The 13,775-nt window shown below is 43.2% G+C and overlaps 1 protein-coding gene across 20 annotated transcripts in view; it reads left to right on the top strand.

Annotated features, from left to right (window-relative positions):
- The first annotated feature begins 11,323 nt into the window (after positions 1–11,323).
- LOC104933165 (ankyrin-3-like) overlaps positions 11,324–13,775 on the top strand; it is a 105,931-nt gene continuing 103,479 nt past the window's right edge. For 10 of the 20 annotated variants that reach the window (XM_027289015.1, XM_027289009.1, XM_027289016.1 and 7 more), the window contains exon 1: positions 11,324–12,172. In XM_027289015.1, the coding sequence (XP_027144816.1) occupies positions 12,059–12,172 (114 nt within the window). In that variant the 5' untranslated portion in view covers positions 11,324–12,058. The remainder of the gene's footprint in view (positions 12,173–13,775) is intronic. The other 10 variants (XM_027289022.1, XM_027289023.1, XM_027289025.1 and 7 more) reach the window with 2 other exon arrangements.

Genomic DNA, 13,775 nt, shown 5'->3' on the forward strand with positions numbered 1-13,775 from the left:
AAGTTTGAGCACTGTATATTTGACTTAAAGTGATAAATGGTCAAAATTAAAGTAAAATATCATAATTCAGATAAATGTTGTGAGCAGATCCGCCATGTTTCGACAGTAGCTCTTGGACTACAAAGAGGTTTATTGTGGCTTTCTCGAGATTTGCAGTTTCTCCTATATGTTTGGAAGAGGAGGTTGAGGCGAGGTGTATTCAGTAAGCTGCAATCTTTCCTGTAAATGCTACAAACTTGGTCCTTTTTTTAAAATAAATGAAACGATTTAAACGATGAATCAGTTATAAAAATAGTTGAACATCACACTAAGATGTCCGTCCCGTCATAAACATAAACACACAATAAACAAATCACGACAAAGGTTGAGGATCTATCTGTTGCTGCGGAGGGATGTGAAACGTGAAGGGGCGTGATGTGGTTTTGATATGGCCCCGTGCACAGCGAAGGGATACTCCTGCTCGAAGAGGAGCTATTTGTGGCTCGTGTATCCGGTTGCCTTGGAGACAGCTGGCAGAGAGCCAGCAGGAGCCCGGCGTTGACCTCAGACAGACAGGGATGGATAAATACCCAAACAGGCAGATGTAAACATTACAGGCGCACAGATACCCTGCTCACTTAAATCTGATATTACTGCTGATTGACCTGCATCTCTCTGTCTCTGTGTCTTCTAGGTAAGTGGCTGTGATGGTCTCTCTCCCTCTGAATCTGGTCTCTGATCTCAATTAACCCTCATTCGTCTCCCTGCGAGCTGCACCCTGCTGTCTTGTGGCTTTGGAAGTCAGCAGGTAAAAGCAGATTTGACACCATTATTTTGCTAAAATGACACCACAGTCACTTCAGTCTAGACTACAGCGTTAGTGCCGACGGAGCTGACCTTTCCATTGCGCCCCCCATCTCGTCTCATTATACAGTAACGGAGGAGGCGATGAATGTGTTGCACACATCTAACGTGTGATTTAAGGTGGTATTGAAATGTCCTCACACATCACGTCACATAGCTTTGTACTCCTCCGTCCCTTTGGCACGTTTATCTCAGCCTCATCGGTATCCATGGTGATGGCACACTAATCTTCACAAGCACCTCGTCACTGTCGTGGTTCATCCCCGATTGGTCCTGATTAGAAAGAATTAGAGGGTCCTGAGGGAGTTTGCCGAGGTTGACAAGGCTTTTCCTGCAGTCGCGCCTTTGTTTGATACTTGTGCCGAAACCTGCACAGATTCAAAAACATTTTTTATACATTACTTAAAGAAAAATAAACATGTTTTTGTAGCCGTACAATCTATAATGGCAGATTTTTAATTTAAAGGTCCAGTGTTTGAGAAAGTGAGATTTCTTTTTATGTTAAAGCTCTTCTATGTGTTATATAAATACTGTGAAAGTATCAAAACATATTCACCTTTAAACGAGCTGTCAGGACTTTCATACGGTTGTGATGTCACAACTGTACGGTCAGTTGGTCTGGCCTCGCATCACCCTCTGTTTTTAATTCGGGTTCGATATTGGTTGAAATTGTTTGATACTTGTGCCACAACCTGTACAGATTACAAAATCAATGCTTTTTAATACCTTACTCAGAGAAATATAAACATGTTTTAGTGGTCGTACGATCATTTTTCTGAGCTGAAACAACCTAAAAAATTTTATTCAAAGGTCAGACGTTGGAGGAAGTGATGTTTCTTTTTATTATAAAGCAGGTCTAGGTTTCAGTATAAATACTCCACAGCTCTTTAAATGAACCGTCAGGACTTATGATGTCACAACACACCCGACGTGGCCCACCCAGACGAAATGTCCAGGTAGGCTCCCCAATCTGTGGTTGGCCTGGCCTTGCGTCACCCTCCTTCATGCATTGGGTGCTATATTGTGTATTGGACTCACAAATCCAGTCCTAGTCACTCTCTCATAAATATATATATATATTTTTTTTAAAAAGAAATAGTGCAGCCGAGGTGACTCGAGCTCGAGGTGACTCTCAGCTATCACGACAGAGTGCTCCCGTGGTTCAGACTGTCTCTTTGCTCGGTCTGATAGAGTCTTTGTAGATCTCTCTGTTGCTCTCACACACTTTATTTCTTCCTCTCTCACTCTATCCACACTGACAAAGCAGAATCCAGACATCTGACACACTGTAAATGGACTCAACAACTTGATAAGTTTTAATATGAGTGCATGATATTCAAGTGATTGTGCTGGATGATGGTTTCAGTCTGCAGATAGATTAGATCACAGGAGGAGGAGGAGGAGTTTAGGTGTGGCTCGGCCAGACGGTCCATAAAAAAAAGAAGATAAAGGTCCATTAACAACACGGTTGAGTTCATGTGAGGACGCTGCTGTAACGGTAGCCATCACACGTGTACCTCCATTAGTGCTGCAGCAGATCGCTTCTCAAACGGCAAAGCTTGTCAGACGACCTTTGACCGAGAACCTTCATATTCACACGAGAAGTGACGCTGGAGGAGGCAGAGCGAGCAGTGCAACAGTTATAGTGTATGCTGTCATATACTCCAAGTTTGTTGATGCTCCACTTTGTCAAATTAGGATTACAAGAAACAATTTACATGATTCATAAATTTGCCGATTAGTTTCTTGAGTAATCGTTTGACCTATAAAAGGTCCCATAATTATTAAAAACATACATTTTTATACATGTATATACAAAAGTCTTTCGTCCTTCCGTCCAAGACAAAAAACAAAAGATCGTTTCACATTTCTGCTTGAAAATAACTTAAACCATGAATTCATTATCACAAACTGTTGCACCGTTATCGTCAAAAGAGTTGCATCGTTCATTTTCTGTCAAACAACTATTTAATTTATGAGGATTAATTGACTAATCATCTCAGCTCTGCAGCCAATCAGTGCAGTCTGTGTAACCTGATTGATATATAAGACAAACAGTTGTACTCACGATGATTGGATTTAAAATTTTAAAAAAAGCTTTCGTTGATAGGAGTGTAGCTGAGCAGATATCTGTGGTGAAACATTAAATCCAAATGACACCTTGTTCACTGTTGTTTTCATCAGACTCGACCTTACACACACATATTCTGGTGTTTCTCTCTCTTATACTCTCACACACATTGATCTGAGGCTTGTTTCCAGCCTCGTTTTCTCTAACGAAATGTCACGCAGTGTTACAGTCATTTGCAGGCCGAGGGGCAGAAGCATCTCGCAGCCTTGTAAATGCCCTCAGATTGGCCTGTAATGTGTGCCGGCTTCCACGTCTCTGTTTTTGTTAATTAGTGTATCAATTACAAGTGTCTCTCACACACGGATGTACAAACAGAGACGGAGTAAAGGCTGACACCTGCCAGCGACGTGCAGCGTACAGGCTTGACCGATGCAGCGGCCGGACGTCCGTGTGTCTTTGTGATAAGGCTCAACAATCAGCAGGTTTACTGGTGTTTTGACAAGATAAGGAGCAAACGGAGCTCGATGTTGGCTACAAAAGCGGACGTGAAAAAGAGCCTCTCACAGATAAACCACAGCGATGAACAGAGTCACACCGTCTCACCCTAAATCCTGTTTTTCTTAAAGCTAGCGGAGAAAATCTGCTCGTGTGGTCAGATGATTGTTCCGTTCCAGCTCAGCTCAGCTTTTGAGTTTTGTCTTGAGGGAATTAAATTAACTTGTGCTAGCAGAGTATTTCTGTTTACCTCATCAGCATATATATATATATATTGTATTGTACTGTATGAAACGCTGATGGAATCAAACATGTTTAATATTATCAGGGTTTTTTTTTTTAGTCTGAGCTCGTTCAATCACGTGAACAGTGGCTACAGACATGAAGAGGACTCCTGGGAGGTCTCGGTTCTTTTGGACTGTAGAAAAGAAATCGGTGGAGTTGGGGAGCGAGCGAGAGTGCCTCTTTAACGAGGTTTGTACCATGATCGAGTGGAGAGGGAGAAGAAGTGGACAGAAATCGCTGCAGCTCTCGAGAAGAACACAGAAGAGCGGCTCTGGCTATAGTTTTTCTTCTTGTAAATTTCCACCAGGTGCACGAGGGGAAATAATCTTGAATCAACCTCTAATTGTAGTCCGGTAAATAGTGATGCTGCAGGATCCTCAGTCTTTGCAAAATCTTAAAAACTCTTTAAGATGTGAGCCGTGTCAGCGGCATGTTGAGAGGATCTTCATTGCATGTAATTTAATGTACGTTTTTATTGATTCAGGATATTGTGTTGGGACGTAATGCAGGGTAAATGAGCGGGGCATTAAAATTTGGCCAACAAGATGGAAATGTTTTTTAATTCCTTCGAGCTGCAGGCGGATTAGGACTCTACAACACAATCACATTAAAGTAATTCCATACGGTACGCTTTAATGGAACATCAAATTACACAAGACTAATAATCCTCGCCCAGCTGGTGCTCTGCGCAGGTGGAAGAATAACTTACAGTGCTCAAACGACGTGTCCGAACATTGGTTCGTCAGTGTTTGGTTTAATTAGACTGGAGAATACAGAGGTTTCATGCAGCAGAATGCTAACGCGATTAGATGCAGTAACACCTGAGGTGTTTTCCTGTAGTAACAAGGTGCTTGTTATGAAACATCTGGTTGCAGCAGCCGTGACAAAATGTTGTAAACATGGACGGCTGTAACTTTGCTAACAGCCAAACATCAAGCAAGTGCAACAAGACACAGCAGCCAGATAATATTACTTAGTAGTCCAACTGCAAGAAGTCCAGCTCGACGTCTATTCTTAGCTTCCTCTGTCAACATCCTCTGTCCATCGCGCCTGCTGAGCCTGGTTACATTGCCTATTTCCCCAGCTCCGGTTCTGGCACGACACCAGCTGTACTCCCTGTCTGCCTGTAAACCTCCTCTTCTTCTTACCGGTGGTTCAAAAAACGCCTGTGGTACAAACACTAACACTCCCCCCCGGTGCTCTGAGTTCACAGTCTGGGAAGCCTGGCTAACAAACTGAGCTAACAGCAGCTACAGCTGGCAGCAGTTTACTTCACTGTCCATCAGGAAACTCTGTAAATCACAGAGAGTCGAGAAGGACATCAGGAGGGAAAACCAGAAAACATTTTCTCCATAAAATATGATCCAGTTTCACCAAAACCAGTGAAATAGTTGGTGCTGTGTGACTCAGTGCCGTAGTCTTGTGGGGTGCAAGTGGCAGAGTGTATGACCTATACTGCAGTCAGCCACCAGGAGGCGCTTTTGGGGAGCTGTCATGTCATCCATGTTTAGATACAGTCATTGGTTTAAAAGCTCATGACTTAAAAGAGTTAAACACAGATCACATCAATTCACAATGAAACAGAGACGCTGCTACAGAGCAGAGAATATCACACCTGATCTATGAAGATATTACACTGTAGACCACTAACACTCAATGAGACGTCTGAGCTCTGCTGTTCACTCACTTTGTGTTCTTGTCAGCCGGGCTTAAGTCCAGCTGGACAACGCTAACTGGACTTTATTGACACAGGTCTGAGGTCTATATTCTAATCAAGCACTAACCGCAGCGCGTGTCAAATTAAATCTATTTGCAGCACACCAGTAATGAGGGACTGCTGGAGCTGGTGCATGAAAAAATGTCACATTTTAGTCTGATTGATGAAGTTAGTGTGAGATTGAAAAGACAGTCTGAGTCGTCCAGGTTCTTCAAGACTTGGTTGTAGATCCGTGAAGACCTTTTTGTTTCTTTCACTTCTGACTGACTGGTGGGGAGATCCGAGTATTCAGCCTAGGCGGGATCGTTAACCCGGGCCATAGTTTCCACTTGCTTCGTTAATGCTCATTGTTGTGACGACTGTTGTCAAGAGTTGTTAAAGTCACCTGAGGTCTGGCCAGAGCGTCAGTTGTTCAGGTCACCGGAGGCCCGGTACCCCCCGGTGTGTAGACGATGGTCGTTGGAGTCACATGAAGCCAAGTGTGATTTGTTGTTCAGTCTCCTGGGAAGGCGAGACAGTGTTGTAGGTGGAGGATAACCGGTGTCTGAGGCCTCGTCTTCTGGTGAGGGTTGCTTTCTCTATTTTTACATAGATTGCCTCCTGTCTTCCCTGTCCAAGATGCAAACATCGTCACTAAAAGAGTGTCCCTTGACGTTAAGGTGTAAGGAAGAGTGGCTGTCTGGTTTCATCAATGTATAGATCTGTGCACTCCTCACTGCATCGGATAGTATTCACCAGATTGATTTCTTGGATTTGGTGAAACATCTTCACGGATCTACAACTCTGAAAGTCCAGTTGCCTCAGATTTCTTGAGATTAAAAATGAAAGGATACGTTTTCACGAAGTGACACCAAATTTCTTGAAGAATAATCTTAATTTACCAAAGTAAGGCTTGTTCAAATAATAATCTCCCTTATAATAACTAAACTACTCTTCAGTTTGTCTTATGAAGTGAGTAAAAAAACAACACAAATGAGGCGTCCGCTCTGTTTTCTCTCTGCATGACGCTGCCTCCAAGTGGTTAGAAGAAAAAACTGCATCTTGTACATGTTGTACTGTGTCAGAAGAGGGTTTAGTCTCACTGACAAATCATCACAATAAACACCCGGCTCTCATCTGTTTGGATCTAAACTATCTCTTCAATACTCCCCTGTATCAAACCGCAGCTCAGAGGCGCGTGAAACTCGCACTGAATTATGAGTTTCTCGCTCTTTATATTAGCTTCTGCAATATTTATTAGGGCTGTAACTCTTGTGGCTAAAATTGCTTTGCAGCCGTCTTGCCTTGTCATGTGTGGATGAATAATTCACAGGGCTCGTGAGCACCTGAAAGATTCAACACGGGCTCTGTAGCTGTGATAGTCCCAGATTACCACGAGAGGGAGGCAGACACCAATTATAAACATTAATATCTGTGCACGAATGAGTTTTCTCTGATACCACATCCTCTGTGTTTATTCCTTAGCTTCTGAACATCACAATTACCAACATTATTTCACCTCTGCTGTCCTAACTACTCTCTCATTGCATTGCTGGCAGCCTAATGGAGGATAAACCAAATATTGTCCATAATTCACATGCATAAACACACTCTCATTCTTCTTTCCTGCCTCCTGTCGCTCGCTGAGCTTTTACCGGCCCATCCCTGCATCCATTAGCCACAAACAAACAAACAAACACTACCCACTGTTCACATTAGGATTCATGCCTGCATACAGGGACGCCGTCTGTGTGCAGTACGTGCAGGTCGAACAGGAATGTTTGGTTTGTGCTGACATTTAATCAGCCTCTTTCCAAATGAATGCCCCGGGAGCTGCCTCAAGAGTAAATAACAGTGTTTTGTATATGTGTGTGTGTGTTTGTGTGTGTGTGTGTGTGTGTTTAAAGCCTCTATCCGTCCATGTTGGTCTCTGAGTTTGAGGTTTGACAGGATTGTGGTTTTAATGTTTGTTTTTTTAGTCAATTAATTGATTTTAACTATTTTTCATAATCATTTGATTTTGAACTGTTAGAGAAAATAAAGCTTTAGTTCGATTAACCTGTGTTTTTGTGATTTATCGGTTACATTGCCCAGCTCCTCTTCTGGCATGACACCCATCAGCATGCCATGTTAGTGTAGCATCAACATGATTATGATAAATTGCTGTTTCTCACAAGATTTTGCTGCTCTTGTTTGGTTTGTATCACTGTATATTGATTATATTTAGGTTTTTTGACTGTTTGTTGGACAAAACAAGCAAATCAAACATGTCCCCTCATGAAAGATATGACAGTATTTTCACATTTTATAGCAATAATGGCAAAAACATTTGCTACATTAGCTCCAAATCAGACGAACTGCAAAGCACTTTGGTTTCCATTATACCTGCAGGTCAAAAGTTCAAATTACATGATGCTGTTTCTTAATATCTGTGTTGTTATATTCATGTTTTCATATCTGAAATGATAACTCCTCGAGGCCATGCTGTGTTCATCCTACCAGAGTGCAATATTGTTTCTACCCTGTGGGGGCCAGTAACCACACGCTCGCCCATGACTTGATTAACTGCAGTTTCACGGCTGTGTGCACTGAGCAGTTTGCTGCAGGCGCTGGATAGCATCAGCAGCACAGAGACAGAAAGATTGATGAAAGAGAAACAAAGCAGAGGTGGGGGGGGAAAAAAAAAACGAGGGACCAGAAAGAAGGTAGAAAAGAGAGCAGATGATGAATGAGTAAATAAAGAAATAACGCAGCTGACTGACATCTTAGCTGCTGACCCACATGTAGAGCCTGACTGTGCTGTTTCCTCTGCGAGCAGACACACTGGCTGCTAAGCAAAGGAAGAGAGTCATGTCACCGTGAAGACACCACCAGAGACTACAAGCCAAACTCTTCAACCTTCAGACATCATCGTCTTTTGTCGGGCTAGTTTTAAATGTCTGATCCATGCACGGAAAATCACCCGCCGTTAATCCCCGATTCAGCACAGACAGAAGGCCTTTAAGGGGCGAGCACGTCCCGTTTATAAGCTCCTGTTACAGATGGAGATAATGAAGGATTAGTCCAATAAATCCTCATCTGAAGACTTGTGACTTATTAAGGTGCAGTAACTGGAGTTTGGCTTGTATGATTAGCCTCAGACGTACGAAGATTTCACTTTAAATATGCATATAAGTCTTTTCTAAGACTGCTGATGGCAGAGGAGAGAAGAAATATAGATTTATAGATGAAACAATGTACACTCAGTTAAAACAGTGATTTATGGTGGAAGGATTCACAAGCCTTGCAGGTTTGAACGGATGAACAGCATCTACAGTAAACATGCCTTCAGCGTGAGATTAACCTTTAACAGCTGCAGCGTGCAGCTGTGCAGCCCGGCCCGACGTCTGCAGCCAGCGGTGGGTTTAGTAAGCTGGATGCACCTCAGACATTTTGCCAGGTGGACACCAGTCCATAACAGTGTTCGTATCATGTGACTATTTTTAAGACTATTGCAGATGCGGCCACCCAAACATGCTTTTTTGACACCTCCCTTTCAGGAAAAGAAAGGTCTTCCCATATCATTTTTCAAGGCAGGGAAAACCTCCAATACAAACCACCACATTGCATTTATTGCTCTGCCATTCCGGGCACATTTATGTTTATAACAAATTTCATGGAAATCTATCCAGTAGTAGGCTGTGACATTTCACTAAACACCACAAATGTCAACCTCAGTAGGTTTCTGATTCCTGAGGGGAGCATGAATGTCTGCACAAAAATTCCTCACCATCCATCCTATATTAGTGGAGACATTTAAATTTGGACTAAAGACTGTCAAACACTCCCATCCCCAGAGCCATGCTGCTAAAATGCTGATTAAACACGAGCAGTTTATGATTCTCTACATGCCAACAAAAGTACTAAAGTTTACCCAACTTTACTCCTAAAACTGAATATCATCATAATCAACCCGCTGTCTTTTCTTCTCCAGGATTAATACAGACACAGTCGCTGTGTATAATCAAGCGTAGAGCGTTGTTTACACTACATACTGCTGTTAATGCCATTCAAGTGTTCATTGACTCGTTGGCTCAGACCCAGAGGGAAATATCTGGGGCACGAGCTGTAGAGCAGCTTGGCTGGCTGTTACACTTAAAGGTTACTATAGCATACAGGACACACACCGGTATGTGATGTTAGCACATTTCCTGTGATCATCCTCAGGCATACTGCATGCAGTGACACAGTAATATGTCTTATAGGTCTATAACCTACGTTTGGAGCTCGAACTGGAGATTTTATTGGTTAAACTGTAAAATGCTTGGTTGGTTGTATATTTGTATTGAGACATCCTCTCCCTCTCTTCTCCTCTTTTCTTTGTTATTGTCATTTTATGGGTTGCACCTCCCTTTCCAGGTAGCCAATTACGGCTCTCTCAACATCTCATGCAGCCAATAGCAAGCCTGCTCTGCTGTCACATGCCCTCATCAGCCCCATCCCCTCTCCCATGTTGTTAATATTCAAAGGCTGCAGTGTACCGACATGAGATCATCTCATGCACATGAAAACATGCATTGATTCCTCTGTGCACGCGGCTGTAAATGACATTTTTAGGACCAAGTTGAGGAAATAATCACAAATCTCATGAGAGCATCTTGTTCATTAGTTCATCAGGCTTTGTTATATTCGAGTGTTGAACCTGAGGCACAACCTCTTTGCATGTAATTAATTCAAAGCTGACGGGTACAGCTTCCTTTAAAGTAGCTAATTGCACAGATATCATAATGGCATGCTGCCCCGTAAGGTCTGATACTGCCAGATCTGAGTTTATCAGTTTACTGTGAATAATACATTAGTGTCTTAATAATTGATTCAGTCGTGCACCGCAGCCTGCATCTCGTTTATTCCTAAAACTCAGGTCAAAATGTTTCAGACATTATGAGTATATGTGTCTTCCTGCTGTCTGCATTCATTCTTTAGGACAGGATTTCCCCTTTTAACCAACTTTAAAAGAAAGGAGTAACTTTGTCTCTGATATCACAACACCTTATTGTTATTATGTCATCTACTGTATGAGGTGTTGTTCTCTCTGCACCCTTTAATAGTGGTTTGCTCATTTAAAGAGCAAAACAATGCTGATTTTTCCAGTTTCATTAAGTCTCATTATGGTTGGGTGCCAGTTATATATGTATTTTTGTGTGTTTGTAAGCCTCCATGATAAGCGATCATCAAGAAGTATATAGAAGAATAATGTGAAACCAGCTGGGGCTGATGGGAGTTTAGATGGGAAAGTAATGGGCCATTAAAATGCTGACTTGATAATAGAGCTACATAAAGATTTAAAGGACCTAGTGGGGAGGATTTAGTTGTATCTAGTGGTGTAGTTGCTGAATGCGACCTTTTCTATTCTGGAGCCGGCCTCGAGTGGATGTTTGAGAAAATGCAGTTTCTGGCTCTAATTGCTGTTTTCTAATTCTAATTTAGAGAGAGGACACATGAAACACATTTAAGCTTGTGATACGTTTTAGATTTGACTAGAACTTCTGGTTTAAAATCTATTTTGCACTTCTGTTGTCTCAGTTTAATAATTAACCTGCGATGAGAGTAGATCGCAGGTCTGTGATTTGGATTGCGTTCATCGTGAGCTCTCGTTTTAGTATCAACACAGCGAGTGAATTAAGTTTCATAACAGGAGCGTCATGGCTGCACACCTACCGCACACTGTGCTATGCTGGACACCCAGCGGGTGAGTGTACTGCATGTACCCTGTGCAAAGTGTCATCCTCCCTTTATCTCTCAGCCGTAGCCAGCTGGTACTAAGCAGAGGTATTCATCCATCCTTACTCCCTCCTTCCTTTCTGCTGTCCCAGCTGCTCTCTCTACCTCCCTCTCTCTGCCCCCTCCTTTCTCACCCCTCCCTCCTCCGATCTCAACCTCCTTTTCCACTGTCATTTCCATCCTGTTCATACGTCCCGGCGAGACGTCGTGGACTGAGCTGTCTGTGCGTCTGTATGTGTGTGTGTGTGCGCGTGTGTGTGTGTGTACATAGAGGATGGCTCAGTGCTCAGGTGTAGGCAGCAGGCTCTGGGAACCAGTCAAGCAGGCAGCAGGACCAGTTTATTTACCCAGAAGACAGAGCACTCTGCTGGGCTAGTGGCTGGAGCTTGAGCCCCTTCTCGGACCTCCAACCCTGGAGCTCTAATACCTGAAACTGAGCTGTTTTTATACATCATTCCTAATCAAGAGGATAACTTCGCCTAACTGTGGACCATATTAATACATTGTTTTGTATTTGCTATAATTGTTTTGCACTTTGGGCAGTGGAAGCAGCTGCCTTCACAGCGGTGGAGCTTGAGGAGGTGACTCAGGGGAGTATGTACTGTCTCGTTCCTGCCCCAAACTGGACCTTTTTTGCATCATAGCTGCTGAGGGAGGTAAAGAACAAAAGAAAGGAAGAAATCTTAAAGAGAGGAGAGGAAAATCTTTCTCGTTTAAACACCTGTGAGGGCTCCCTCTTTGACAAAAGCGAGCTGCCAAGGATTGGACAATAACGAAAAGATAATTAGGAGCTGAGAAGAAAAGGCTAAAGAGGAAGACTTTTGGGTCCACGCTCCGTCCATCCCTCCCTCCATTCATCCCTCCTTCCACCCGTTCCCACCTGTGAGGATTAATTGGACTCGAGCAGCATGGCGCATGCCGCCTCGCAGCTGAAGAAAAAGGCGGACGAGAACCTCAACGCTGCAGAGGAGGAGAAGGAGAAGAAGAAGGCGAAGAAGCGTGCCCGCGAAGTGAAGAAAAAGGTAGAGAAAGAGGAGGAGGGAGGAGGGAAAGTAATGGAGGAATGGCGGGGCATAGAGCTGACACAGGGGAGACGTATCGGTCTAGTGGAGTCTAGGAGGATCTCTTTTGTCATGATGCAGCCTCCTCACACACCACACACACACACACATACATGCATACATTACCAACAGCGGACTATCGGTTTACACTTACTAGTGTGGACTTCGTTTTGAAAAAACTAACTTTACTTTTAAGGTCTTTTACTATAATATTACTGCAAATGTGCTTTTTAAACATAAACACACACACACACATACATGCATACATGCACATACACACCCAGTGTGATAACCGGGGTGGTCCCATTGGGAATACTGAGGGGGGGTGGGAGGGTGAAAAAGACAGAAAGATGGATGGGTAGAGAGCACGCACGGAGGAAGAAATGATAAGAGGAATCAGCCATTGAGGACAGATTGGTATTTTAGGCAGCGGTGATGCTATTAATATGTTGTGTGTGTGTGTGTGTGTGTGTGTGAAGAGTTATAAACCAGCTGACGGACATGAGAAACACACTTGTGTCTTTTAAAAATATTTTAAAATCTTTAAAAAACTCCCTCTCAGACACACTTAAGTTGTGTGTTTTGTAAGAAAACCTCATTATGTTGATTGGATGCTGCTTCGTGTGTGTGTGACACACTTGTCACCCCTGCTCTGTTTCCATGTTAACTTTCCCCTGCATGAAATAATCTTTCACCCACCTCCCTCCTGTTTCTCCATCTCATTTCTATGTGAAAGGTGCGTAGGTGAATTCAGGGGAAAAATCTGTACCGGAGCCGTAAAAGCGTCAGCAGTCACACCCTGCGGTTAGGTGTGGGATTTGTGTGTGTGCGTGTACATGCGTCATTGTGCAAGGACAGAGTTAAGACGCTGTGGTCCCGGACACACGCACACAAACAAACCATAAGACGATCAATAGGACTGACTTGAAATCAATAAGCATTCTCACTGCAGTGACAGATTCAGCTGAAGTGGATGTTGATGTGTTGGAATAACTTTGTTGACCCGTGTGTGTGTGTGTTTGTTTGTCTAAGTGTGATTGGCCGAGTGTGTGCACGTTGACATTTGGGCTTGTGTTCATGTGTTCATGTGTGTGTGCGGTGACTAGCCCGAGGCCATCATTAGTCCGGGGGTCAGCCACCTGTCAATACCAGTGACCTCATTAGTATCAAGGTCAAAATGGATAGAGAGGTGACTTCCCGTGGTCACAGGATGCCGTGAGGTTGTTTGTATCACAAAGCACAAAAACTAAAACTTACAATGGACGCCTGTCCTCCGGGAAAAAACTGAGAGCATCAGACATCTCAGAAAAAAACAAAGTGACACTTGTTTTACGTTTAAACCCCTTCTGTGGTCGTTGATTGTTGAGTTGGTTGATATCGTTGTTGTGTCTTTGGGAAAAACCTTGCAAGCGATTCGTGGTGTACCTGAAACATTTCACGTCCACTGTAAAGTCGAAAAAATGGTGGCAGACGAAAGCATTAATTCTGATGTTTTCATGAAGTTGGTTTCCGTTTGTTTGAGGTTTGCCTTGCACTCTCATCGTTCTGCAATGGTTTAATGGCA

Source organism: Larimichthys crocea, chromosome XVI, assembly GCF_000972845.2.
Source record: "Larimichthys crocea isolate SSNF chromosome XVI, L_crocea_2.0, whole genome shotgun sequence".
Lineage (NCBI taxonomy): Eukaryota > Metazoa > Chordata > Actinopteri > Sciaenidae > Larimichthys > Larimichthys crocea.